At 35.0% G+C, this 26,580-nt stretch overlaps 1 protein-coding gene across 1 annotated transcript in view; it reads left to right on the top strand.

Moving 5' to 3' along the window:
• The window catches only part of Kiaa0825 (KIAA0825 ortholog), a 378,474-nt gene that overhangs the window by 190,096 nt on the left and 161,798 nt on the right, over positions 1–26,580 (top strand). The window contains exons 20-21 of the mRNA XM_077800531.1: positions 3,493–3,651; positions 5,458–5,552. Coding sequence (XP_077656657.1) covers positions 3,493–3,651; positions 5,458–5,552 — 254 coding nt within the window. The remainder of the gene's footprint in view (positions 1–3,492; positions 3,652–5,457; positions 5,553–26,580) is intronic.

The raw sequence follows: 26,580 nt of genomic DNA, 5'->3' as shown, positions 1-26,580 counted from the left end.
CCTTATTTAGGAGCAACCAGATTAACCCAAGGAAATTTATTAATGCACAGACACTGGCTGGAACCAATGCTACGCCTATTCTTTGCTTGGTTTAGCCTCTGACTTTGCGTGTTTTGAGCTGTTTTAACAAAAATCTACATACATAGTTAATCTTAGCTATTTGCTTGAGACAATATAAGTTTGCTAACTCAGCATGTTTTTATTTTGATCATATGTATCTGAATTAGAATGTGGTATCATGTTTATGTTTGTAAACATGATTGTATTTTCTGCTATAGTAAAAATTATATAATATGAATGATGTGAATATGTAGCATTTTATCTCAATGATATAGGCTTTAAAAAACATAGATTTCCAAGTGGTGAATTAAATTCTATGATAGCATTTTACAACTCAGTTATGTAAATGTTCTTCCCAACCATTTTCTGAGAGTTGCTTGAAGTAAAACTTGTTTACTGGATTTCTTAGAGCTAATCAACTAATCAATAAACAAGTGGCATTACAATGTCTTTAATGATAACCTGATGTGAGAAATTTGTAGCTATGAGAAATGACCCTGTCCTTAAGGCTCCAGGGCTCAGTCTATAGTTGCTACAAAGTAACACAGACTATTCACTCTTGTTAAGGATGCCTGATAGCCTGTGTGGGATTTCTATTTGGGAAGCCCTGGAACTCCCATCCTTGGCTAAATGAATGATCTCCCTTCTAAAGTTATGTTCCTCAATGGCATTTCCACTTGGCCACCTGGATTTAGCCAAAGTAATTGTGGTGACTAATAAGAAGGAGATGTTGAAGTATGATTACTATTAGAGCCTTTGTGTAAATTGATGTCATAGAAGCTCTGGAGGTAGTAATGGCTTATATAGATTGCCAAATTGATAGAAAAGATCAGAAATTACCAATAAACAAAATCATCAAAAACAAGTTGTATATTTATTAGCTGTCATTCATCTGATACATTTCCCTCACAGAGTTTTTGGAACTCTGAGGCAGTGGTTCAGAACAGGTGTGCTATGAAATCTTTACTGGGAGGTCACCAGTTTTTGATCAATTGGGCTCAAACTTATGATTTTCCTTTTTTTACACCTGAATCTATTTACTATTATGGCAATGTCCATCAGATTGTTTGTTGAGCTATCTTTAATTTGCTCTGTTGAGTGAAGCATGAGCAGAAAGGTAAGAGGTATGTTAGGTAAGACTAAAAGTATAGCAAGTAGGAGACTAATTAAAAAACACAGACAATAAACTCAAACAATACCAAGGTGGCTGAGTGACTAATGTAGGCTCATGGCTGCTTTTAAATGGGTGGCATTATATGCTGTAGGTGCAAATGCACTGTGAGGTTTGCTCATTTGATGAGTAGTACTGTGAATCTTTAGCACCTTCACGCGTGTTGCTAAACGTCACTCAAAATGTAATATGGGTTCCATTATGGGTATAGGCCCAGCTAAGGGGAAGAATGCATTTGTAGTTGATAGAGTCTGAGAAGTTGTGAAGGAAAGTGCGTTTAAAGGTTTGTCTTTGAGATAAAAGTAAGATGATTGAGCAAAAAAGTATAATTGTGGTTAAAATTATCCTGGCCATGAACACAGATGAGAAACCCAGATTTGGTCGTGTTCAATGAGTGTGCTAGTTGGGACCATCAGGCAGGTGGGGACACTTCAGTGGAGAGAAGTAGAGAAAAAAATAATGGGTAAAAAAATGAACTTTGGTTTAACTGCACAGAGAAGGTGTTCAAGAAAGAATGGACATATTCTGAACAAATAGGCCTGATTAAACCCTCTATTTAAAAGAATGTCTTAGTAAAATAATCAGTTTTTTTTTTAAGGGTACTGATGACTGTCAATATAGTAGTTTAACAAGGGAGAAAAATTCCAGTTTGTTCACAACTTGTAACAGAGCACTTTTTTTGAATAATAGAAACAAAAGATAAAAATATGGTTATGTAAGGGCCAATTAATTAAGAAAAAATATTAGCCAAAACAAAGCATATTTTCCCAATGAAGGAAGTGTTTTTATCCTTTTTAAAATTTTGTTTCATAAATCACAAGGGAGAAAAACTTTGTTTCTATTCAGTAATATATATCTAGGCATAAACTTTCTTTGTGATGGCTTTATCATCATCTAAACATATTTTTTAAGTTCATGTGTGCCACTCTGTCAGACTCTAGAGAATTAATCTTTTTCTTAAACTTACAATGAGCAAGCTTAAGAAATGACTGCTATAGTTAGCTTTTGTAGTGGTTTCTTTAGATGCTCTTAGGTAGTAAAATCTGAAATTTTCCCTCTACCATGGACACAATGGGTGTTTGTAAAGTTGTAGGGTCTCAGGAGAAAGCACAGTGAAATAAAGCCAGGTGTGTGGTTTCTTTCTCCAACTCCACCACTGTCCTCTATGTAACCACAGGCTTGTCCCCTGGTCTTTCAGAGGCAACCATTGATTGTGGTGTTGCAGTAGACTTTCTTGAACTTTCACGTGCCTCCCAATCTCTTGGGAATTCCGGAGTTGTCAGGCAGATTTTGATTCAGTGAGGGCTGAAATTCTGCTTTGCTAATACGCTCCTCGTTGAAGCTGATTCTGCTGGTCTATGCACTAGACCTTGAATAGCAATGATTTTTAGATGACTTCTGAGGTCCTTTTCATCTCTAAGACTCTGAACTTTGTTTTAACCTTAACCTTGAAGAAAACAAATTATATTGTAACATATTAAAAATCAGAAGAACATTTATTATTTTTATTTATTAAATGACTTTTATTAATAGCAAACATTTGTTAGTTCATGGAAGATTTATGATCATTTAAATTTGTGGTCATCTGAAGGGTCATAATAAACTAGGATTGTTTGTTCACCTTACTTATTTATGGGTGGAAAATGAGGTATAATGCAGTAGATCGTCTCTTTTTTTGCCCAGGACTGCACTGGCACTTGGAGGATTAGAATTACATATTCTGAGTTTTTATCACCTTGATTTTTTTAGTCCACAGAATAGAAATAGACTTTAGGAGCTTGCATTATAAATAATTCTGCTTAGAATGTGACTTCTTGCAGGAAAATATCAGAATACTTAGCACTCTGCTGAGCCTGGAGTAGGGAGCAAACTATAGTTAATAAAGGAAAGAATAATCTCGTACTGGGCATAATCACACCTGAGTTACGTTTTAGTAACCAGACATGATAGCACATGAACCAGTGACTAGACAATGCCTGTGAAAGACTCTGACATATAAAGCATTCATTCATTATGTGAGAGTTTGTTAAATGGGCTTTAAATCTATACTGTACAACGGGTAAACCTATTTTTGATTGGTTTATTGCAATGCTGATTGGTACTCATCTATGTATTTTCTGAAAAATGTATTCTTCCCCAGGCAAGGAATCCACTGCAATCTTGCAAATGTGCTGAAAGGGTAAACTTGGATATTGATCAGTTTATTTTTAAAGAGAATATGTGCTTCTCACTATCATGACTTGTAATTTTTTTTCTTAAAGGAATATTTAAAAGAACATCTGTTTTCTATGAATGGTTCAGAGGAAAAGCCATTACCCATCCGACCTTTAAAGAAGACCTTGAGAAGTGTGGAAGCTCAGCCTTCTGTCTTTAACCCTTTCCATGTGCACAAGGTGTTTAGTGAGAATATGCTAGATCAGGTATGCAGAAATTAAATGGTAACTTTAATTTAAATGTGTGGTTTCTCTACACAAGTAAGAAAAATGCTTTGGTTTGAATATATACTCATAAGCTTCTTAATATTTTTTGGCTAGGAAGCAAAAAATCCCTTATTCCAGTTTATATGGTCTGTTCAAATTGTCTTTTGAAAGTTATTTTACCTTCTATTTGTCAAACGGATTCATATGTTCGGTCTATAAAACTTAACTTTTGGTCAGGTCAGTTTGCCCTGGGCAGACCAAACATCTGTTAGGTTGTATCTACAGAAGGCACAAAGAATCAGGCATTTTGTAATATTCTTCCTCTTCCTTGTCACTTCTTTTCCCCTGAGAGAACAAAACACCTTATGATCTTTGAGTGTATTAGATTAATTAGAAAATAATTTTAAATGAATTGCAATAGAACATTGAGCTTCTATTTTAAATGACATGGATAAATTTTCTTTTTATAACCCTAAACACATCCCCAAACTTCAAATGAATTTTACTAATGACCTTAAAGCAAGGACATTTGGAATAAAGTCAATGTGATAAACCCCATACATTTTTAAATGTCAGATTATCCATTGTGTAAGCTGCATGTTTCAGTAGTTACATTAAAAAGATCATCTTTCCGCCAAAGTTTTTGAAATCTGAAGTTGCTTTGCTTTGTTCATTCTTCTGGTAGCTTTTCCCAGAAACCTCTTGACAGACAATTTGAACTAATAGGGCAGAAGAGAAGGATTGCTTGACCTAGAGCTCTGAGGAAAATAAGAATTAAAACAATGGCCTAATTCGGCATGCAGATAATATTTTTACCATGCCTCTTACAGTGCTCGTCTACATTCATCAATACTGTAGTAGAATAAGACCTTCAAATGCTGACAACCCGGGGCAGAATTCTCCTGCTCTATGACAGGATTGTAGTGCTTGATTAATCAGCAGGTGACAGGGGATAGCTCTTGTTGGATTTTAAACATCAGCCTGGACTCTTGTTATCCAAACTATTTAGTTTTAAGGAGCATAAGCATCTATAATACTTTAAAACAAAATGTATTATGTAAGTTTGAGTTTATTGGATGTTTTCCTGTATTGTACATTAGATTGCTTCAAACCATAAATGATTATTATAGCTGTTAAATTATCCTTACTTCATTTAAATAAATGGCATGTTGTATTGAGTTCTGAATTATGAGATTATTTTTCACAGTATTTTTTCCTCTTTACTCTGTTGTGAAATTATCTATTAATGAGAAAAGGGAATCATTTATATTATTTATACTTGCAGGTCCTTGTAGTCTCCCTTTAAGGCATTTTCTTGACCAAAAAGATGACATTAATATCATACTCTAATTATGGTGGGTCTTATAATTTGAGTCTTAGCACTACTAAGTTTGTTTTTTTAATCAAACTTTTGGGTGCTAAAAAAATATAAAGTGATTCATGCAAAAGTTGCCTGTAGAGTGATCTATACAAAAGTTGCCAATTATTTTGCTTTGTTTTTCAAAAAGTCACCCTCCCAGAGAAACTTGTTGGGTAAATGCCATTATCACTTGGAAGAATAACGACTCAAGAAATTGATTTATATTTTTATAAGTAATGACTACATCCCCAAATGGATTTATAAATTAATTGCTGTCTTTTTGGAATAAAAACCTTCTTCTGTGGACATGATTGATGTTATCTGTCTAAGTCCTTGTTCTGGACCCCCCTCCTTCTTAGTTAGTCTATCACAGCTGGAGCTTTAATTTACTGATCATATTAACTCTGATTAATAACTAACAATAGTGTCTTCTCATTTATCAACAGTCAGTCATCACAAAGTGGAACTGGAACTGGTCAAACTTGCTGCCAAATTATCTGGGACTGGATAAGATGACCTTCAGTGTGCTGCTCAAAAACAGGTAATAAGATTGGGGATCTTGGGGATCTGGGGGTGGGGGAAGATTGTGTCAGTGCACATGCACACACAAATGTGTGGGTATCATTTTGGGGAAAAAGCAAAAACATTTTGTCAACAGAGAAATCTTTTTTATTTTCTCTTTCTCCAGTCTCTCATCTTGAAATAATCTGGCTGAAATTATATAAGCCTACTTCCTAAATTCTGTTTTCTGTAATGAACATTTGCAAAATTTGTTTCCAAAATGAAATTAGTTGATTTCAGTGTCAATTTTAAACTTTGTATATTTAATAGTTCACTTTTGTAAACACCAAAAATTATTGACTTGGATGACATTATCATACTATACCTTTGTTTACAACAATTTAATGAATGCATTCAAAATGCCAGACCAAATCAACTAGTCTAATCAGGGGAAACATATAAGTAAAACTGTCATGATTGAATTTTTTACTTTTCAGCCAGTTATTTTGGCACTGTCTTGTTATAGCCTCATTTGCATATTATTTTATACACACACACATACACCATTATAATACAATAAAATAATAATGTGATTTCAGCCTAAAAAGTTAAACTTGTAATTTATTTTGCACACTATATACACATTTTCTTTTGGATTAATTTACATGGATTTTACAAATATATCTTGGTTGTTTTCAGTGAATTCGTATAAACTTTTAAAATTAAATTTCTCTATCAATTTTCACATTTCAAATTTTATATATATATAACTCCTATATTAGTTACAGTTTTCTACCTATAATATTTTTATATGATCTTTGTAATGAATTCCCAATTTTTTTTTCCTTGAAAGAAAATAATGACAGTGACATAGTAGAATTGCCAAATTACCCCTGAGAAATCTGGATGCTTATAAGAAAATGTCCTCTAAGAGAAAGATTGTAGTATTTCCCAGATGAAGGGTTAAAAAAGGAATCAGCTTTATCGCTAATAAAAACTGTAGGTTAGCTGTGTGGTCATAATGGTATTCCTAATATTTCACCTTGAAGATCACACAACCATCATGGACAAAGCAAAACAATCCTGAAACTTCCCCAGTAAGGACAGAGCCTTTCCTATAGCAAGCTTATCACCTGGCAGGCAGTGATCCAGCGTGGACCCTGTTTGTGCACAGTGCACCCCAGACATGCTTCTATCTTTCCCAAAGTTGTCTGAAAAGGTGAGAGGAAGTGTTGATAGTTACATGATGTGTATCCTATAGTTAGTTACATGATGTGTGCACAGCATTAAATGTCTATCTGGAAACTTGGAAGGATTTCCAAGTTTTGTTCTTTGGAAATTTTTGAGTTCATGCAGACTAAGTGTATAATATTTTACAAACTTTTCCTCAGTTGGGAGTTGCTGAATCTAATTCAATAAATGGTACTCTAGGGATGACATGCCCTTCAAAATTTACTGCATTTGTGTTGTGTAATAGTTGCTTCTAAGAGAATTTGTGCTTTAACCATAATTACATATTGTTATTTTTGCTTAATAATTTTAGATATACTTCAATTAAGTCACTAGCTATTAAAGTCTATTTCTCTGAGATGTGTGCATGAGTGAGTGAGAGAAAGGAACTTCTATAAATTTAGCTAGAAATAACAGGTCAAAACAGTTCTCCTGGAAAAAAGGTCATGAATTTCTAATAGAAACAGCTAGAATCTCATCTTAATAAGAACCTTAGATTTTTAAAGAATGGCATGAAATGCATCCTACTGCAAAGTACCACACACCACAAGCTCCAATGAACCTAACTGATCTACTTTGAAAGATGAAATACACCAGAAAGTTTATAATCTCTTCTATCACTTACCCATTTAAGAAAGCTATTTGTGAGTTTTGATTAATGTTGAATGAGCAACAAAATTGTTTTTGTTATTTTCTGTAAGATACCCTCATTAGGACCTATCTGAGAATGCTGACTTTTTAAAAAATAGTGCATTGAATTTTCTGAAAACATGGATATCTGAAAGATACACTCTTGATAATGAGACCACAAAACACTGAGCTTTTAGAATGAGGGTTATATGTGCCATCCAACATCTACAGAGGTATACTTTTGCCTACTACCATGGTCTTTGGGGTTAGATAAAGCTGAAGAAGAGAATGAAAGAGCAGTTCAGCTGAATATGTTTGGTTCTTGGGGCTGGGGATGTGGCTCAAGCGGTAGCGCGCTCGCCTGGCATGCGTGCGGCCCAGGTTCGATCCTCAGCACCACATACCAACAAAGATGTTGTGTCCGCCGAGAACTAAAAAATAAATATTAAAAATTCTCTCTCTCTCTCTCTCTCTCTCTCCTCTCTCACTCTCTCTTAAAAAAAAACATTGAAAAAAAATATGTTTGGTTCTTTCTTCCAAATTCTCTTCCAAATCATGTGTTCCCTTTTGCTCCCTTTATTGGCAATATATTTGTACTAATTACCTCTGTATTAAGACCTACATGTATGAATGAGGCTGTGAATGTTGTCTGACGACATGTTACAAAGGAAAGTGAACTCAAATATGCAAGTATGAAAAAAGTCCAGGAGAAGGGAATCCTTTCTATTTACCTCTTAAATTTCTGGCACCTGCTCTTCAACTTTCCTATAGGCAACAAAACATCTGTGGACTTATCTTTTACAGTGAACAAGACCTCCCTCATCCCCCAAACAAGACACAGATGGGAAAGCAGGATCTCTAGTTTTCTGAAGTTTAGCTCTAACTTTGATTTTCTTAACTTTAAAAGGAAATGATAGTTGAACACGGTGGCACACACCTGTCTCAGCTCAGGAGGCTGAGACAGGAGGATAGCAAGTTCAAGGCTAGCCACAGCAAAAAGTGAGGCACTAAAGCAATTCATTGAGACCTTGCCTCTAAATAAATACAAAATAGTGTTGGGAATGTGGCTCAGTGGTCAAGTGCCCCTGAGTTCAATTTCTGGTATCTGCTTCCCCACCACCACCAAAAAAAATAAAATAAAAAGGAAATAATGATAATTATTTAGCTACCTTGTGGATATTGTTGTCACAATCAAAAGTTAAAGTATACAGAAATATTTTCGAAAATTGAAAATGTGATACATATTCAGAAAAATAGTAACAGCAGCAGTTTAGTTCTGGTTATGTAAGGAAATAATAAGTTCCATATTGGCTTAGTTGCAAGATCAAGCTTCCAGACCAACTTTATATAGACTCTATGCCTAAACCAATAGGGAAGATTAGGACACGTATCAGATTGGACCAGGCAGTGGGCCCCTAGGTCTGGAAGACCAACAGTGAGAAAATGAGCAAGTAAGAGAGGCAAAAGGCCAAGTAAACCACTGAGGAGATAGAGATATAAGAGATGAATACTTGAGGGACAGTTTAGACACATAAAGCAGAGAATCTGCAGGGTGCCAGCCATATCTGTGACCTGAGGCCATATTGGTATCAGTTCCACACACTGCATCTGTGCTGACTCCAAAGGCAGAATAAATCTTGAAGTGGATGCCTGAGTCCTTGGTAGGGATGTACCTTCTGCTCACTATCAGACCTCATCTCAAAATACCTCCCTCTAATTCATGATGCTCATATTGCCTTCTTTATGTTCTTTGGATTCTTTAAGTTCTTTCCCACTGTAAGGTCTTTGGTACTTGCAACTCCCTTCGCTCTTCACATGGCCAGCACCATTTTGCCCATCTGGAGTAAATATTGCCTTCTGAGAGTGATTGTTCCCTATCACCCATCTAAAGCAGCCCTCCTGGTCACACTAGTATTATCCTAAATTATGTTTCCTTAACTGAGTTATCACTATCTGAAATCTTAATTTCTGTTTGTTTAACCTTACCCTGAGCAGTAAGATACAATCTTTTTGAGATTAGCACCTTGCCTACCTATTTCAATTGTGCCTCCAATACCTAGAACAGCCCTGAACACCTAGTAGGCTCTAAGCAATATTTGTTAACTAATGAATAAATGTGGAATAAAAATGCAGAGAAAAAAACTGGCTCCTGACAGACAAACATAAAGTAGGTATCCTCAAAAATGTGATATTTGATTAATAGTCATTTAAGTACAAGAAGTATACTCTGGTAAATCACAAGTAAAAAATTATCTAACTGCATATTTATTCTCTGCATTTTCAAAATTTGGATAAATCAGATTAGTTAAACTCTTATGTTTCAAATGCCTATTATTGTTGTTGTTGTTGTTATTTGAAATTTGGCTCTGATTAAAGCAGGAAGGTGTTATTTATTTCTAATTAACTGATCCAGTTCAAGCCATAATCTTGTCAGCAACAAAATCTGTTTTTTACTCCATGATTCTTAAGTCTTTTGACATTTGGGAGATTGAGTTTGGATTTCTTAAGTGATACTAAAAATGGAAAGTGAAAAATATAAGGTACAGTTAAAAATATAAGGTACAGTTAAATATAAGGACCATAGCATCCAATCAAGACATTGTAAATTGAGTGATTTGGGGGGCATTTGAAGAAATGTACAGTAGTTGAGACCTCAGAAAGGAGATCCTGAATATGTATTAATGAAATATATCTTTCAACTTAGAAAATTTGCCACCATAGAAAATAGAGACTCCTTAGAGGTTCAGAAAATCAACATATATATCAGTTCTACAGTTTTACCTTTAATGCCGTATAAGAATAAGTATAGTGATTGTACATTGATCTTTTGAAATAATAAAGGTGCTTTTCACAGTCCCTTACTATTCGTTTCTTGCTTTCATTCTTACCCACTTTAAAATAAATCCAGACTAGCAAATGAGATGGTGATTGCATTTCAGGAGAGTGCACCAAAAGGAACACTCTATTCCTTCACTCATGGCGGATCTCCAGATTGCCATTTTGATATTGTTTTCTTTGTCACTGGAACCAATTTATGTTGCTCCTTTTCTCTTTACCTTATTTATCCCAGACTAATTCCCAAGAATTGTGTTGTTGAAAATAATCTGTGAATACAGTAGAGTGCTATGCTATTTTAACCATCTAAATATACTGCATATGAGTTTGGCTTCGAGTTGAGCAAACACAATTAAATATGATGGCAGGAACAGCAGAAGGGGTGGTGGTGGCAGATTTCTGGCTATCAGTTTGGGGCCTTTCCAGGTGGACAATAACCATGCATCTGAGAGGAAACAGAGATTAGAAAACATGTTGGAAAAGAGCTGTTGATCTATAGAGTTGATTGTTTGCTTTTAATATTAATAATTATTAAAGTACCTTTACCCTATATCAGATTACAGTGCGTGCCCTGCGGTGTGTGGAGAATAGGAAATATTGTCTCTGGCCTCAAACTGCACACACTGCACTCTCAAGTGACCATTCTCAGGCAGTGTTACCATTATCACAATGTTTATAGTTGCTCAAAGCAGTAAATTCCTGGTGCAGCAGCAGGCTGCCTGGTTATGGAGAGTTGGGTTTAAGAAAAAGGGAAAGCTGATTTTATGAGTATACACCTCTGAGCCATTACATACATTACATATGCCATAACATTCAAATGTGGGGATTTTTTTTTTCATGCTCCAGCTTCATAGAGTACCCATTTCTTTCCACCTCCACCAAAGGCCAAAGCTTCAGTGACTTTCCCATCCACCAGCATTCTATGTTCTAAAACAGAATACTTCCCCACCCCACCATTCTGAAATCCTGCAGCAGAATTTTTTTTGTTTGTTTTTGAACAGAGTTTGGCTAATATGTATCTTAAGATGTATAAATGTAATACTCTGATACTCAGAATTTCTCAAACTAAGGAATTTGGTACGTGAACCAAATAAATTCGTAAATATGTTTTCCTTTATGCTGGGAAACTTGTATATGTCTGTCATCCTTTATGGTGGGTAAAGCATTTTCACACAAATCTCCTTTGACCCTCACTACAACCATGTAATGAGAGACAGGTATGAACAAGGTTGCAAAACATTAAATAACATTCCCAAGGTCACTGATATTAAATGGCAGGTGGTACTCGTGCTGAAGGCTTCTGACACTGTATCTGGTATTTTATCTACTATACTCTGCTCCGTTTCTTTCTTTGCTTTTTCTTTTAGCTGTATAATCCTTGTAATAATACTGATGATAATGAACATAATAGAGCACTTGCCACATGGCTGACATAATTAAATGATTCACATACACATGTTTAACTGTATCCTACAGTAACCTTATAAAGTTTGTACATGCTATAATCATTTTCCTGATAAGGAATCTGAAACATAGAGGCATAGAGATGTGGGTGATAGTGTTTAGATTCTGGCTCAAGTCCATGTTTTTTTCCCTCTACCCTCCATTCCCCAGGACTGGGAATTAAACCCAGGGGCACTCTACTACTGAGCTACATTCCCAAACCTTCTTTGAAAAAGTATTTTTATTTTGAGACAGAGTCTCACTAAGTTGTCCAGACTGGCCTCACACTTACAATTTTCTTGCCTAGGTCTCCTGAGTAACTGGGATTGCAGTTGTGTGCCACTGAAACTGGCTAAGTCCATGTCCTTTAACCACTTCTCTCTAGGACATCTGTATAGCTTTTCTTACTTTATTCATTCAACAAACATTTTTAAGTACCTTCTATATTAAGGGCTATTCTTTGGAATAAAGTAACAATTTAGTGTGAAATGTTATATGTGGTCATGCATGGCATAATGTTTTGATCAACTAGGGGCTGCATATACAATGATCCCATTAGATTATATTTCCTACTGATATTGTGGCCCTCTTAGTTAATGTTAGTAGAATTTATGATGTTTGCCAAATGACTAAATAGCCTAATGACATGTTTTGCCTAACCTTTCTGCATCATTGAACTGTTAACACATGACTGTACTTCAAAGGGTCCTTCGGTGCAACGCCACATAATTTCTAATCCATTTTGAATTTATATTTTGGTTTTTCCCCTCTTGCAGTGCTAATACTCCTGTCAGCAAGTGACTTGCCATCACACTCTTTACCAGGGAGATGGAAGCCATCTAATGTGAATCTTCCAAAATTTCTTCTTAAACTTCAATTTAGTTTCTGTCATCTCCAATCTTTTGAATACAGAGTATCTTCTACCATTTGAAACTTAAGAGTTAAGTTGGCTACTTAGATTGTGCAGGGCCTGAGGGGAAAAAAAAACTTTGAAATCTAAATAGTAGACTTGAAAGAATCATCAAAGTGACAGGAGTGACAGGAACAGGGAGCTACTTTAGGACATTCGTAATATTTGGGGGCAAAGGGCAGGATAACTAAAAGGAGGGAAGGCCCTGTTAGAGACTATGGCTAGGGACAGATGTGAAAGACATTCCTAAACAAGTTAAGGGCTCAAAAATATCTAGAATTTGAATAAAAATAGGCATGTTCCTGCATCTTTGAAGAAAGTGTGACTGAGATTCTTAAGGTAGGGAAGGAAGCATTATGCTAACCTTTTCTTCAGAAAGTATGTCAGTTCATATCCTCCAAGAAGCAGATGCCAAGATGGGATTAGAGGTTCAAGAAAGTTTTTTTGCTTATTTGATTTTGTTTTGGTTTTTGGAAGCAATACACATGCATATTAGAAAGGAGAAAGAAACAGGAATAGGCAGGGAAGACCTTCAAACCAAGTTTTTGATCTGATCCTATGAAAGGAGAAGGTGATGTGATGTGATGTTGGAAAAGTCAGTGTCAGACAGCAAGGTGGTTCTAAGAAAGTTTTCTCAAGGTCAAAGGGAATTTCTTGAGCTATAGCACCCACTAAAATAACCTGGTGTTTTATAGGAGTGAGCTGATTGTAGTCCTTCCACCATACTCAAGACACTGGCTAAGAACAGCATAGAAGAAGCATGGACTCAGCACAAATGCCGTGGTAGATGCGAAGGAATGATAGCTGAGGCCATCATGTCAGCTGTGCTAACTGAAGATTTGAGCGGTGGTTTTCTGTGGCTACCACAGTGGAGATGGGAAAAGTGACTCTCTTATATATAGATTATATAAGTATGTTTTATATAAGGTAACAGGAATGCAATTTAAATAATTTAAGTAATTCTCCATTACTTTAGTGAGAAAACAGTCAGCCTAAATAAATATGTTAAATGCTATTGACAGAAATGCAGAATTGGCAACATTTTGATGAAAAGAAGGTATAATAATTTCCTCAAAAGCAGCCATGGGAGAATATTTTGCTTGTCAAATTGAACCAAAATTCACTTTGTAATGAATTTTTTTTTCTACCTAATTACGCATTCACATACTGGCACTTTTGGCTTCTTGCAATGGATCAAAAGCTATTTAAAAACTTGCTTGTATAGAACACATTCTTTTTTCAATGACTATTCTTTAATTCTTTTCCCTGTCAAATACTGTAAAGACCCCAAATCCACTGTGATGTTTTTCTGCAAAAAAGTTTTAGCACATGCTGCACCAGGAGTAGCTGTCATAGGCCCATTGATTCCGTCTGACTGAAGATGAAGAATATTGACTGCTTTAAGGCTTGTTGATCATTGTTAAATATCTCAAGTTTACGTTGTCAAATCAACATAAGGAAATGAGCTCTTTGAGGACATTTTTACTATGGCATGTTTATAAGAACTATTTAAATGTCTACTAAGTGCAATTGAATATTATAATAACAAATCTAAGCAGCAATTAATATTTTCCCTTTATTTGTATATAACATGATATTATTAATATTTCTGATGCACTATGCTGTTCTGTGACATGCTATATATTTTGATATAAATTGGTTAGAATACCTGAAGTGCTTTCTTTCCTTTTTATTGGTACTGGGCATTGAATCCAAGGGTGATTTACCACTGAACCACATCCCTAACCCTTTTTATTTTTTATTTAGAGATAGGATCTTGCTGAGTTGCTCAGGGCCTCACTAAGTTGCTGAGCTCATCTTAAACTTATGATCTTCCTGGCTCAGCCTCCCAAGTTGATGAGATTATAGCCATGTGCCACCACATCTGGCATATATTTAATTATTTTATTTTATTTTCCTGCAGTGCTTTCTTATATTATGGATGAAACTCTCACACAGATTGTACCTTGGGAATATAGCTCTAAATCTGATATCTTTTTTCCATAATATGAGACCTTTTGAAATTTTTTAAAATCGAGATATTTTAGTATCCAGAATCTATACATTGATTTTGAAATTTATTTTATAATAAAATATAAGTGACATATATACAGTATTTCAAAAGGTACAAGAAGATGTTAAATATAAGATCCCCCTCCACCTCAATCACACAAATCTCACTCCTGTTGTAACTATTTGAAGCATTTCTGTTCCTATTTATTTTAGTTCATAAATCTAAGGGATATGATACAACATGATTTTTTAAAATTTTGCCACCTTAAAATGACATTATTGATTCCTTTCGATGAAACACTGAATTTAACTCATACTATCCTCTCCTTTCCCCTCCTCTTCAAGCTCTACTAGTAAAAATGTTAATTTCTTTTATTGGTCATTTTTATATGATGTTATAAACATGCAATGTAACCTGCCTCCCTCAAGGACAAGATTACTCAGTCCTGAAGAGGATGAAGGCTCCCTGTGGCTAAGAGAGAGAGTGGAGGTCACTCATGAGAATATTGACCAGCTCACGTAGAATGACTGACTCTGTGGAAGTTAAGCACTTCATGATATCTACACAAGAGCCAATGTGAACAGATCCTCTGGCTTTGTCCCGCTTCATCCTCTCTACTCCCCGTACTGTCATCCCTCAACTCTGTCCTTCCAAGACCATTTCTGAGCCACCACTAAGATCTTCCCCAGTACTGTAGCTCTTAAAAATCTCCTGTTTTCCAAAATCTCAGGGCATTTATAAACCCAATGACCCATGTTAACATTCAGGATGTGTCTTTGCTAATGCTTTTGGTGACTGTGGGCACCAGGAGAATAAGAATCACAAACTCTTCTTGCTTGTGACTTTACACTGTAAACCAAATAGTCCATGCTTGTTTTAGTCAGCTATTTTGGTGCTGTGACTAAAAGACTTGACAAGAACAATTAGAGAAGGTAAAGCTTATTTTTGGGCTCAGAGGTCTTAGATTATAGATGGCTGACTCCATTATTTGGGGCCTGAGGTAAGACAAACATCATGGCGAAAGAGTGTAGCATAGGAAAGTGGCTCAGAACATCCTACCAGGAAGCAGAGAGACTAGACTCCAAAGGCACACTTCCCATGACTCACCTTCTCCATCCTTGACCTACCTGCCCACAGTTACCACCCAGTTACTCCCTGATTAGGCGTTCATAACCCAGTCATTTCGCCTCTAAACTTTCTTGCATTTTTTCATACCTGAGCTTCTGGGAGACGTCAAATATCAAAATCATAACAGGAGTTTTTTGTGGGGGGTTCAGCCTAAATCTATTTTTTGAATAATTTTGTTATAGAACTTTCTTAGTTAAGGAAAATTCACCAAGAAAGAGATCTTATGAATTCATTTATTAAAAACTGTATTAAAATATTTTAAATCACATACATGCTCACTAGAAATAAAACAGTACAAACATTGTATAAAGTAAAAGTCACTAATCTTTTGCTCTGCCTCATTACCCATCTTATAATTTCACCCACCAGATATAGCCAATATGACCTTTTATTTAATTTTCACTTAACCCTTAACATATCCTTTGTGCATTGTCATTATTCTGAATAGAGTTTTAAATGAAAAAAAAATAATTAGGAAAATGTTGTGATATAAAAAAAGAGATCAAAATAGACTCATCTCATTTTCTATAAAATGGTAGTTTTCTACAGTCACAAAGAAATAGGAGATTTAGAAATTGACCTGGAAGCTTATAGATTTTTTTGTTGTCAAATATTTGATCATTCCAGATTACTAAGCCTAGTAACAAATCCTAGGTTACAAAAATTTTGTCTAGTCTGGCTGGATTTGTAAAGAAGTCAGTAGCCTGATGAAGGCCTTGTTGTTTACCTGTCTCTTCTCCAGAAAGCTCTTTATGCATCTGGTTCAGCCCAAACCAGTGCTGAACATCCATTTAAGCAAGTCAGAGCTATAAAGGGTTTGAACATAGAACTCCCTGGAAATTGACAACTTGGTATAAAGGATGGTCCAGATGCTTGTTCTTTTATTTTACAGAGAATGCAGTTGCCAGTAGAAAAAAATATTACATAACCCACAAAATATGCTATGTTGATTATAACAATATATCTGTCCCATTATTTAGTCCAGCAACACTTTGAATAAATAGGTAGATCTATGACTTTTTATTCATCTACCCATCAAATAAGCACTGCGCACAGCAGATAGAGGTAAGCCAAACACAGCACCTACTGTCAAGAAATTCAAAATCTAGTAGAGCAGATAAAACAAACTTATGGATGTAGCTGTAATAGAAGTTACCACAGAACTGTAATAGAAGATCACAAAGGAGAGAAAGCCAAATCAAGCTGAATGTAGGGGAGTCAGGAAACCCACAGGGATGGGAGCAGTAATATTTCAGCTCTGTCAGCCAGATAGGCAAGGTGAGAGATAGTCTAGACAGAGTTCAATATAGGTAGAAACAACATGACAGTGACAGTGCTGTAGTTTATATCTAAAATGTCCCCCAAAGACCTACCTGTTGAAGGCTTGGTCCCCAGCCCTGTGGTGCTGTTTGGAGGTGGTGGAAGCATTAAGAGGTGGAGTAAAATAGAAAAAAGTTAGGCCACTGAGTGCATGCCCTTGAAGGGGACCTTGGAACCCCAGCCACTTCCTCTGTCTCTCCTTGGGCACCACGAAGTGAACAGCTTTGCTCCGCCATACGCTCCTCATGATGTATTTCCTGCCTTGCCAAAGGCCCAAAAGCAACAGAAACAACTGACTGTGGACTGAAACCTCTGTAATCATGAGCCAAAATAAACCTTTACCTTATAAGTTGATTATCTGAGATATTTTGTCAAAGTGATAGAAAGCTTATATAGATCATATCTTGTATCCAGGCTATTTGGGCTAGAATTATGGTATCTTCACACCGTTTTTCACTTTTAAATCAATACTTTTGGCAATATACATGCACAGTGAATGAATATTAGGCTTAGGACAGAGTCAGATGCTGAGTTGAGTGAGGGTGGAGGGGGAAAAGGAGCAACTGTTCTATTTGGACCTACAGGTGAAGAATACTGAAAGAGTTACAGATTCATTCTTTCAATTTCTTGTCCTCATCTGACCTGGAAGTTTCTCAGATATGTGTAAGCAACTGATGGGCCTGTATAATTCATATATCAAATAGCCTTGTAATATTCTGTTTGCCTTATTTTTATATGGTTTTGATGGGATGCACCTTCCTGAGGACACACTTGGTGTGTGATTGATAGCTCTTCAAAAAGAATGTGCTGGTTTAATGGCCTTGGTCAAGTATGAGAGGTGTACCTGATTTCTCTTGCTCTTAATCATTTGGTGTTCTTGCAGTCTGTTCTGGAGTTGTACAGTCTGTTCTTTTGTACTTGTTTCCCTCTGGATGATAAGAGTTACCTGACAGCAGTGGGAATGCCTGAGAGAGGTATTGATGCTTCCAAGTCAGTGTGTTTATGTTTGCTGCTCCAAACTGGCGGGTTTAAGACGGCCTCAAACTGAATTTCTAGATCCCAAAGGGTTTCTGAGGAAGAAACTAAGTGAAATTGTTTCTTAACAAATTGTTCATTTTTCTCTCTTAACCCATAATCTAACAAGGATTTTAGGACTGAAATTTGATTTCAGCAGAAGTATGTACATATAGATGCTTCTTCATAACAACTCTGAAAATGTGGATTATATGTGTGATTTTAATGCATTCGTTGGAAATAATGTTATTTTTCACAAAGTAAAAGCATCCATAATTTTGCTACAAGGAAGAATATTTGCTTCCTCTCACACATTTTATTTAATAATTTTACTTCTTTAAAAGCAAAACAGCACACAATTTGAAAATGAAATTTCCCCAAAGTGTTCAGTTTGCTAATATGTTTTTCATTTTCTTCATTATGCTATAGTGGAATGTTGCCATACTTTGAAATGTGCAATTTATCTCCCAGGAGGCAACAGATGGTATGACTAATCTGTCTTTTGGTACAAGATTTATCGTGAGAGATGGTATCTAGGACTGTGTGAGATGGGAGCCCTGCCCTCAAAGAGCGTTGACTCTTGTGTCCTAATTGCATCATTACAATCTTTATGCAAATTTTATTTCTGAATATGAAAAATCCTGCAAAAATGAAAAGGTTTTTTTTGGTACTTTTAAAAAAAGCTTATTTTATCTTAGTTTATATAAGGAAAATGCTTTATCTAGAAACTGTTTGAGTTATGAGTTGCTCAGCCTTCCATTACTGTAACAAAATACCTGAGATAACCAACTTTAAAAGAGGAAAGATTTACTGTAGCTTAGAGTTTTAGAGGTTTCAGTGCATAGTTGGTTGACCCCATTGATTTTGGGTCTGTGGCGAGGTATTACATCATGGCAAGAACATGGTGAAAGAAGTCTGTTGACCTACCAGCTGGGAACAAAAGAGAAAGAGGAAGAGACCAGGGTCTCAAAATTCCCTTTTGAGAGTTTGCCTCCAATTACCTAAAACCTCCTATTAGGTCCTACATCCTAAATGCTCCACCACCTCCCAATAACACCAAGGGCTAGGGATCAAGCCTTAATACATGGGTTTTGGGGGGACGTTCCAGATCCAAGCCATAGCAAGTTACTTTAATTATGTTGTAATTGTTTTCTTTACCAAATGCCTCATTACTGGAAGACCAGCTGGCCTCTTTGGCAGGACATGGTTTTGTTGGGATTTCTACCCAAGTCTATGACCTTACTGTTACCTTTGAAAGTCTGAAAGTTTGGTTTCATGTAAGAATATTGGCTCATTAACCAAACCCACAAGACACATTTGTAAAAACCAGAGTTCTGTTTTACCAACTTACAATGGAAAATACAACATTAGACAGGTCTGGTTATTCTATCCCTTGAGTCAAATTGATTTCAGAATCAATTTGGGTTATGATAGAAAGTTTGTTGGTTATTAGGAGTAGACTATTCACTATGCCTCCCATTAGGACATGATTCACATGGTGTCCTTGTTCTGAACAATGCTAACGATGTTTTACTCTCTGCACATTTTTAGTCTTCTGCTGACTCCTCTGTTATATTATCCCTTTAAATAGAACAGCTCATGAGTGCTTAACTCACAAATAGAAAATATTTTTTATCTCGAGTGCAAATTCCAGGAGGATAATTATTTTTCTGTAGTGTTGTGATCAATTAGTGATAGCTGCCATAATAAAAGAATGGTGGCTTAGCTGACACATACGTGCTCTTGCTGGTTTAAAGCTCACTTTCAGTAAATGGAATCAAATAAATACTGTGATTATTTATATTTAAGAATAGTGTTCTGTAGTCTTAGAAATTCTTTGAGAACATGCTTTTAAGGCAGGAAAAACATCTTAATTTTCTTATATAATGGTTTAGAAAACATTTGTCTTCAGGAACATACTGAAGTCAGAACTACTAGATAGTTGAGCAGTGACTCTAGCCCAGGGTTTCTGACTTATGGTCGAACTTAGAAACCATAGTAATAGATCTAAGAATTACAAAAACTTGATCATTTTATTTTCCAACCTAATTTGAGATATCACTTTTCACTGGTAGGACTGAGTATTTAACTCTTTAGGTCAGAAAAATAAACACAAGGACTTTTATATAGACCTTTGGTACTTGAATATTGGTACATTAGAATAATTTGGGAAGAGTATAAAAGAACAAAACAAAACAGTGCATAGGCCCAGGCCTCCCTCTGACCAATTATATCAGAATTTCTGAGGTAAGATAACAACCATTATTACTTAAAAAATTTTTGTTCATGTGATTCAAATTTGCAGTCAGGATTAAAATCATTAATAGAATAATTTGAAAATTTGTTGAAATGGTTACCTTGTGACTGTTTAAATGACCATTGTTGATATTTTCAGTTAAGCTCTTGAATAATCAATGTTTTTATCATTCAAAATTAATCCTTCTAAATAAATTCTAAATTAAGATTGGATTACTAGTTTCATTTCATAAGCTTTAGGATAGACATCAAATAGGAAATTGGAAAAATAGCAATGATTAAGTTGATAATGAATAATTATCCAGATAGTATGCAATGATAAGGATAATTGTACAAAATAATATTGTACAATTGTTGGTAAAACGTACAGAAATAGTATTCACTTTTTATTTAGTCAGTTCCAGTTTCTGATGAACAGAAACATGGTAGTAGAGATCTGATTAGCTGCGTCAGAATATCACGCAGGTACTTGTCCAGTTCAGGGCACTGTTTACTGGTAATGTGTACAGTGATACAAACAACTTGTTAATATCATGGGCCAGAAAATGAAAATTGCTGCAATAGTAACTTTGGGTTGTTTGATGCTCATAGAATGTTGTGGTTCCCTCTGCCATTTAAATGTGGCTGAACTTTGTGCTATCTAGGTAGCTAGTTGAAGGGACTGCTGGTCCAAATTCTTAAATAAGGAATAAACTTTAAGTGACTTTAATATTACTTAAATATTATTGATGTTTTGGAAATTCAATGTGCTTCAGAAATAAAGCTACAGTAAGGAGCCCTGCAGGGAGGGGGAGATTCCCATCTCTGCTCTTTCTTTGATTTGCCACTGCTTTGCCCTCTGATAGGCTGTGGTGAAGTTTTAGACCTCTGGTTATCCTTTCTTTCCATTTTCTGTCTCACTGTTCCCTCTAACTTTCTTCTCTAGTTCACACTTTCTTTTAAGAGTATAGGGAGGGAATAATGTGTTTATGTTTTTAAAGGCTTTTCTGTCCCTAGAGTAAGATGGGGGAAAAAGCAGTTGCAATGCTGCCTTGTGCTCAGGAGAAATTCTGAAAACCCCAGCCACCCTTCAAGTGGACCCCTTGAAGGCGAGCAGCTTGAAATAAGATGTAAACATTCCCCAGTTGGATTTATCAATTGCAGATCATTAAAACTAAGTGACTATCTCTTCATGAACTAGAGCCTTCCTACTTCTACTGAAAATAGATATTGTGTATAGCAAAAGAGCCCGCATTGTAGAAGTCCTCCTATAGCACAGAGAATTCAGAATTGCCACTCTAAAAGTTGGCACTATGAAGTATGTCATTGAGGAAAGCTTTTTTTTTTTATGTTAGTCTAGGATTGGCAGGTTATGACAAAACTACATTCATGTTACCTGAATACATCTTTTGTCTAGTTTTACATGCTTTTTGACTTGTCTAGAAAATGACATATTGAGGTTTTCATTAGCTTTAACCAGGTGTGATTTTCTCCTGGAAGATACCCAGGCAGGACTGCTGTTTAAGGCGAATAAACCAGTGAAGCTCAGAAAGGCCACAGCCCTTCTTCAGATGGTAGCAATGAGCTGAAAGACTCATTAATCAACCACAGAGTCACAGGTGTGATGTCTTGCCTACAAACTGCCAACAGACTGTGAAAGTCACATCCGACAGGCTAAATTGTCAAAGTAGGCCCATCCATAACATTTTAACACACCAATATTCCAACTCTTTTGTCCTTAAGATTGTGATTTAGAAATGTTAAATTTTCCCAAAATAGTCTGTGAAATGTTTTTTTTTATTTCAAAAATTTTGAGTCTTGAAAAATAATCAGATTTGGCATTATTCTCTTCTATTATATTTATTAGTGTCTTTATGTCTCAATATTTTTCTTAATGATTTTTTTTCTCCCTTTAATTTAAAAATCTGTTCTCCTGTACTATGTGAAAGGTTGGAGGATGGAGTTTTCCTGTATTAAAGCCTTATCTTTAGGGAAAACCCACTTTCAACATGATTGTTAGCTTGACTTGCACCACTCAGAAGGATTACATTAATAAGAAAACATTTGTAGATATGGTTTAAAAGAAGGACCACATTATAAACTACTTTTTTAATAGAAAGAAATTCCCTAACTTAACTATATGACGTTTTGTGTTTCTCTTTTCTTTTGAACTCTTCAAGGAGTCAAAATTTTGTTCTGTTTTAGTTAAGTTGACAAAAATTTGGTACATCACTAAAACAGTCAAATTAAACCTTAAGTTTGACATGTGGTTTTGTCTACAGTCTCACAACAAAATTACAGTTGCTAAAATTTCAAATGAATAAGTAGTTTATGTCTTAGGGAGGTTTTCAGTGAAATCAAGTAAAATACATGTGAGATCCTTAAACAAATCTGACATTTCCAGATCTCCTACTATAACTCCTGTAGTATTTTTGCTTTTTTCACAAATGAAAGCTAATGTGTGGCATTGAATGGTTTTTATATATTATTCTCATTGTAGTTTCTCATTGTTCATTTAAAAACATTGACTAGTACATTGGTGCTCATCAAGCAAAAGACATAAAATTAAACATGGTAACTTTGGATTGGACAAAGGGAAGGGTGGGAGGGGTTATGGGGGTAGGAAAGATGGTGGAATGAGATGGACATCATTACCCTAGATATATGTATGATTGCACAAATGGTGCATCCCTACACTGTGTATAGCCAAATAATTGAAATGTTGTGCTCTATTTGGTTATGATGAATTAAAATGCATCTTCTGTCATGTACGACTAAGTAGAACAAATAAAAATAATAAAAATTTAAGCATGGTACAATCATAATTGTATTGGTTTGCTAGGACATGGGCCCTTCAAATGCTTATGATGCACATTAAAGATTGAGTAGCATTGGGTGAAAGTGAATTTGAACATTTTTTTCCTAGTTTTTACCTTCCATTTAAATCTCATCAGAGCAAATACCTTTATATGAGTTGTTACATAAAAAAAATTAATGCTATTTAATTTTCTAGACATTTCAAGGATTATCAAATACAATAAATACTAACTTGTTTGAGGTGAAGTTTGATCTAATTATTGGTATAATATTACACCAAAACATCTTTTTTTTAAGTCCTGATACATGAAGCTAGTGTAAGAGAAGACAAAGTATTTGAAAAAGTGTAAGGCACGTCTTTGTTTAAAAAACTTATAAACATCTTCTGTTTAAAAAACTTATAAACATCTTCACACACTGTAAGGCAGTTCGATTCTGAAGCTCTAAAGTTCTCCCATGGCCTCATTTTAGTTTTTAATGTTTTAATATTGAAAAGAACAGGAACATTCTTCAAAATAGTAGAAATTTTCAATGTTTATTTTAAGTTTATTATTTGAATTAAATGTTCTACTTCATAGCCAATTCTGATTACAAAATAAGCTGACTGAGGTAGATTTTTTCTTTCATTTTTTTCCAGTTGCTTCTATATCTATTGGGAATTTAAAAAAATGAATAAATATGTAGACTAAATGGACTCTATTTTTTTTTTTTTGGTACCAGGGATTGAACCCAAGATTGAACCCATTGTTATTCAACCACAGTGCCTCATCCCCAGCTCCCCTCCCCCTGCCTTTTTTGTATGTTATTTAGAGATAGACTCTCACTGAGTTGCTTTGGGCATTGATAAGCTGCTGAGGCTGGCTTTGAACTCATGACCCTCCTGCCTCAGCCTCCAAAGCCACTGGGAATACAGGCATGTACCACCACGCATGGTGCTTAGACTAAATAAATTCTTGAACATCAAAAAGGAGAAATATTATAACTTATACCCTTAAGGGAGTAGTCATACTCTAATTCACAAACCTTATCCTTTTCTGTCTTGACATAATACTTTTAGATTATATATTATATATAATAAATTCTATAAAATACTGTCATTACTATTCTATATTGACCTTACACCAATATTGGAGAACTGCTTTAAAGAACTTTCAAGGAGAGAGCTAGAATAATGAGTTAATTTGTAGCCCATTCCATGTGAAGTAAATAAAATTTAATACATTGGTATTTCCATGATAGTATATATACCCAATATTCTCCTGGGGGTTCTTAGAAGGGAGGCACCAGAATGATGTACTCTCGGGGCCGGGGGGGGGGGACATGCACAGAGAAAACCCTCAACAACTACTTGTGTTGGTTTGGAAATAGTTGGAGGATCAATAACAATATAGGAATGCAACAGAAAGGCAGCAGAAAGAATGAGAATTGTATACTGAAAATTTGCTTAAGTCCTGAAAAATTCTATGTCATCTCTAATTCTTATTTAGCCAAATAAGTTTGATGGACAAAAGTAAGTAATATTTCATGAAAAACTAGAAAATAACTAATAATAAGTGGCAAAAGTAAAAATTCTAATTAAAAGACATGTGTTTGAGAATTTCATTTACATATAATATTTGATTCCCTAATTATTCTCAAAACATTTAGTTCAAGAATCCTTGCAGATGCACCACCACCACTTCACTACTTGTCTGCATGTCAAGGCATAATTTAGCAGTTATTCTCTAGAGATGTTGACAAAGACTTAGAGAAAGAGCTGCCACATCATAATCTCATTTTCAGGTGAATTATATAATACAATTAGTTTTATTTTAATGAAAATATGTATAAAAAGATGTTTTCATTGGAATCATTGAAAAGTATGCCTCGTGAGGCAGGAGGATTGCAAGTTTGAGGTCAGCATCAGCAATTTAGTTGATAAACTAAACAACTCAAAATAAAAAATAAAAAGGGCTGGGGATATATGTCTGTGGTAAAGTGCCTTCAAGTTAAACCCCCAGTACAAAAGAAGAAGAAGAAGAAAAAAGTATACTTTGGAGTAAGTCTAATGGCAATTTACTTTTTATCTATATTGATAGTGGCTAATAATTTTTGATTATGCTTTAATTTAGTGATTTTTACCCCTGAAATAATATGGAAATGTTTTATTTAGCTATCTAATAAGAACTCTGATGACTGCATATTAAAATACATCTAAACTCCTACCAGTGAAGTGTTAACGAAATGTATAGTGATTTCTACTGGGATATTACATGGGTAATTTTAGAATAGATCTGGATAAAACTAGAAGTGTTGGCTTGATATACAGTTAAACCTCTTAAATGGTAATGTAGAACATGAAAGGCTGTTGCATTGTCTTTAGGACACAAAGAGAATCTGTAAAATGATAAGTGGAAGCAATTTTCAAAAACATGTTCTCTTTCATTTTTCTAATAAACAACTCTTTGAAAATATTTGTCTAATGGTGTCTTATCCCTTTATTGTCTTTTTGCATTTTTAAAATATAGTATTTGACATTACTTTAGATCCTTACAGTGAAGTTATAAATTCAGTCTGCTTGTTGTTTAATTTGATCAATTAAAATGAAAGAATGAACTACAGTGTATCTCAGATAACTTAATTTGGAACAATTTTTCCTTGATTTGTACTCTGGAGATGGTATCCATAAAGATAGTTTTCAACTATTCAATGATAACATATTTTAAAATATGAAGAAATTGCTTTTTACAAGGAAGAAATTAAAGTCTAATATATTTAGAGTACTTCATATTTACCTGGTAATATGTTGTACATTTTTTACATAAACTTTTAATTCTTAAAACTGTTGTATAAAAAAACACCATATTTTCTGTTATAAAGATGAGAAAATTGATTCAAAGAAAGCAAGAATTTTCAATGTCACATACCTTGTACATGGCCAAACTAGAATTCAAGTTCAAGGGCAGCAGTTCACCCCAAACCCATGTCCTTTTAAATCTATCAGAATCCAAGTTGTAAAGACAAATGACAAGAATATTTATTTTCTGTGATCTTGTCCATGTAATACATTACCATATTTTTAAAAGTCTTGTTGTGAAGGATAACAGATAATGACACAAAAAATAAATGTGACGCTTTATAAAGTACCATAACCACCACTGATAGCACACGCCCAGGAATGGAACATTGCCTGTATGGAGAAGCTCCTCCACACTCTTCCAATCACTGAACACCAAGCACTACTCTCTCTCTTCTCCTTTAAGATTACCACTGTCTTGCTTCCAATACTGTAGTCTAGAATTTCTTTATGGTGGTAAAATATATATGGCATAAGCTTTACCAATTGACCATTTTGAAATGTACAATTCAGTGGTGTAAAGTACATTCTCATGTTTGTAAAATCGTGACCACCTTCTGTCTCCAGGATGGCACCTTACATACATTAAACACTAAATTCCCATTTCCTTCTTCTCCCATCTCTTAGCAACCACCCTCTTATGTTCTAAAGCTATG

The sequence above is a fragment of the Urocitellus parryii genome, chromosome 1 (genome assembly GCF_045843805.1).
Source record: "Urocitellus parryii isolate mUroPar1 chromosome 1, mUroPar1.hap1, whole genome shotgun sequence".
Lineage (NCBI taxonomy): Eukaryota > Metazoa > Chordata > Mammalia > Rodentia > Sciuridae > Urocitellus > Urocitellus parryii.
Note: the sequence above shows the minus strand (reverse complement) of the source record. Positions and strands in the feature narration are given on the sequence as shown.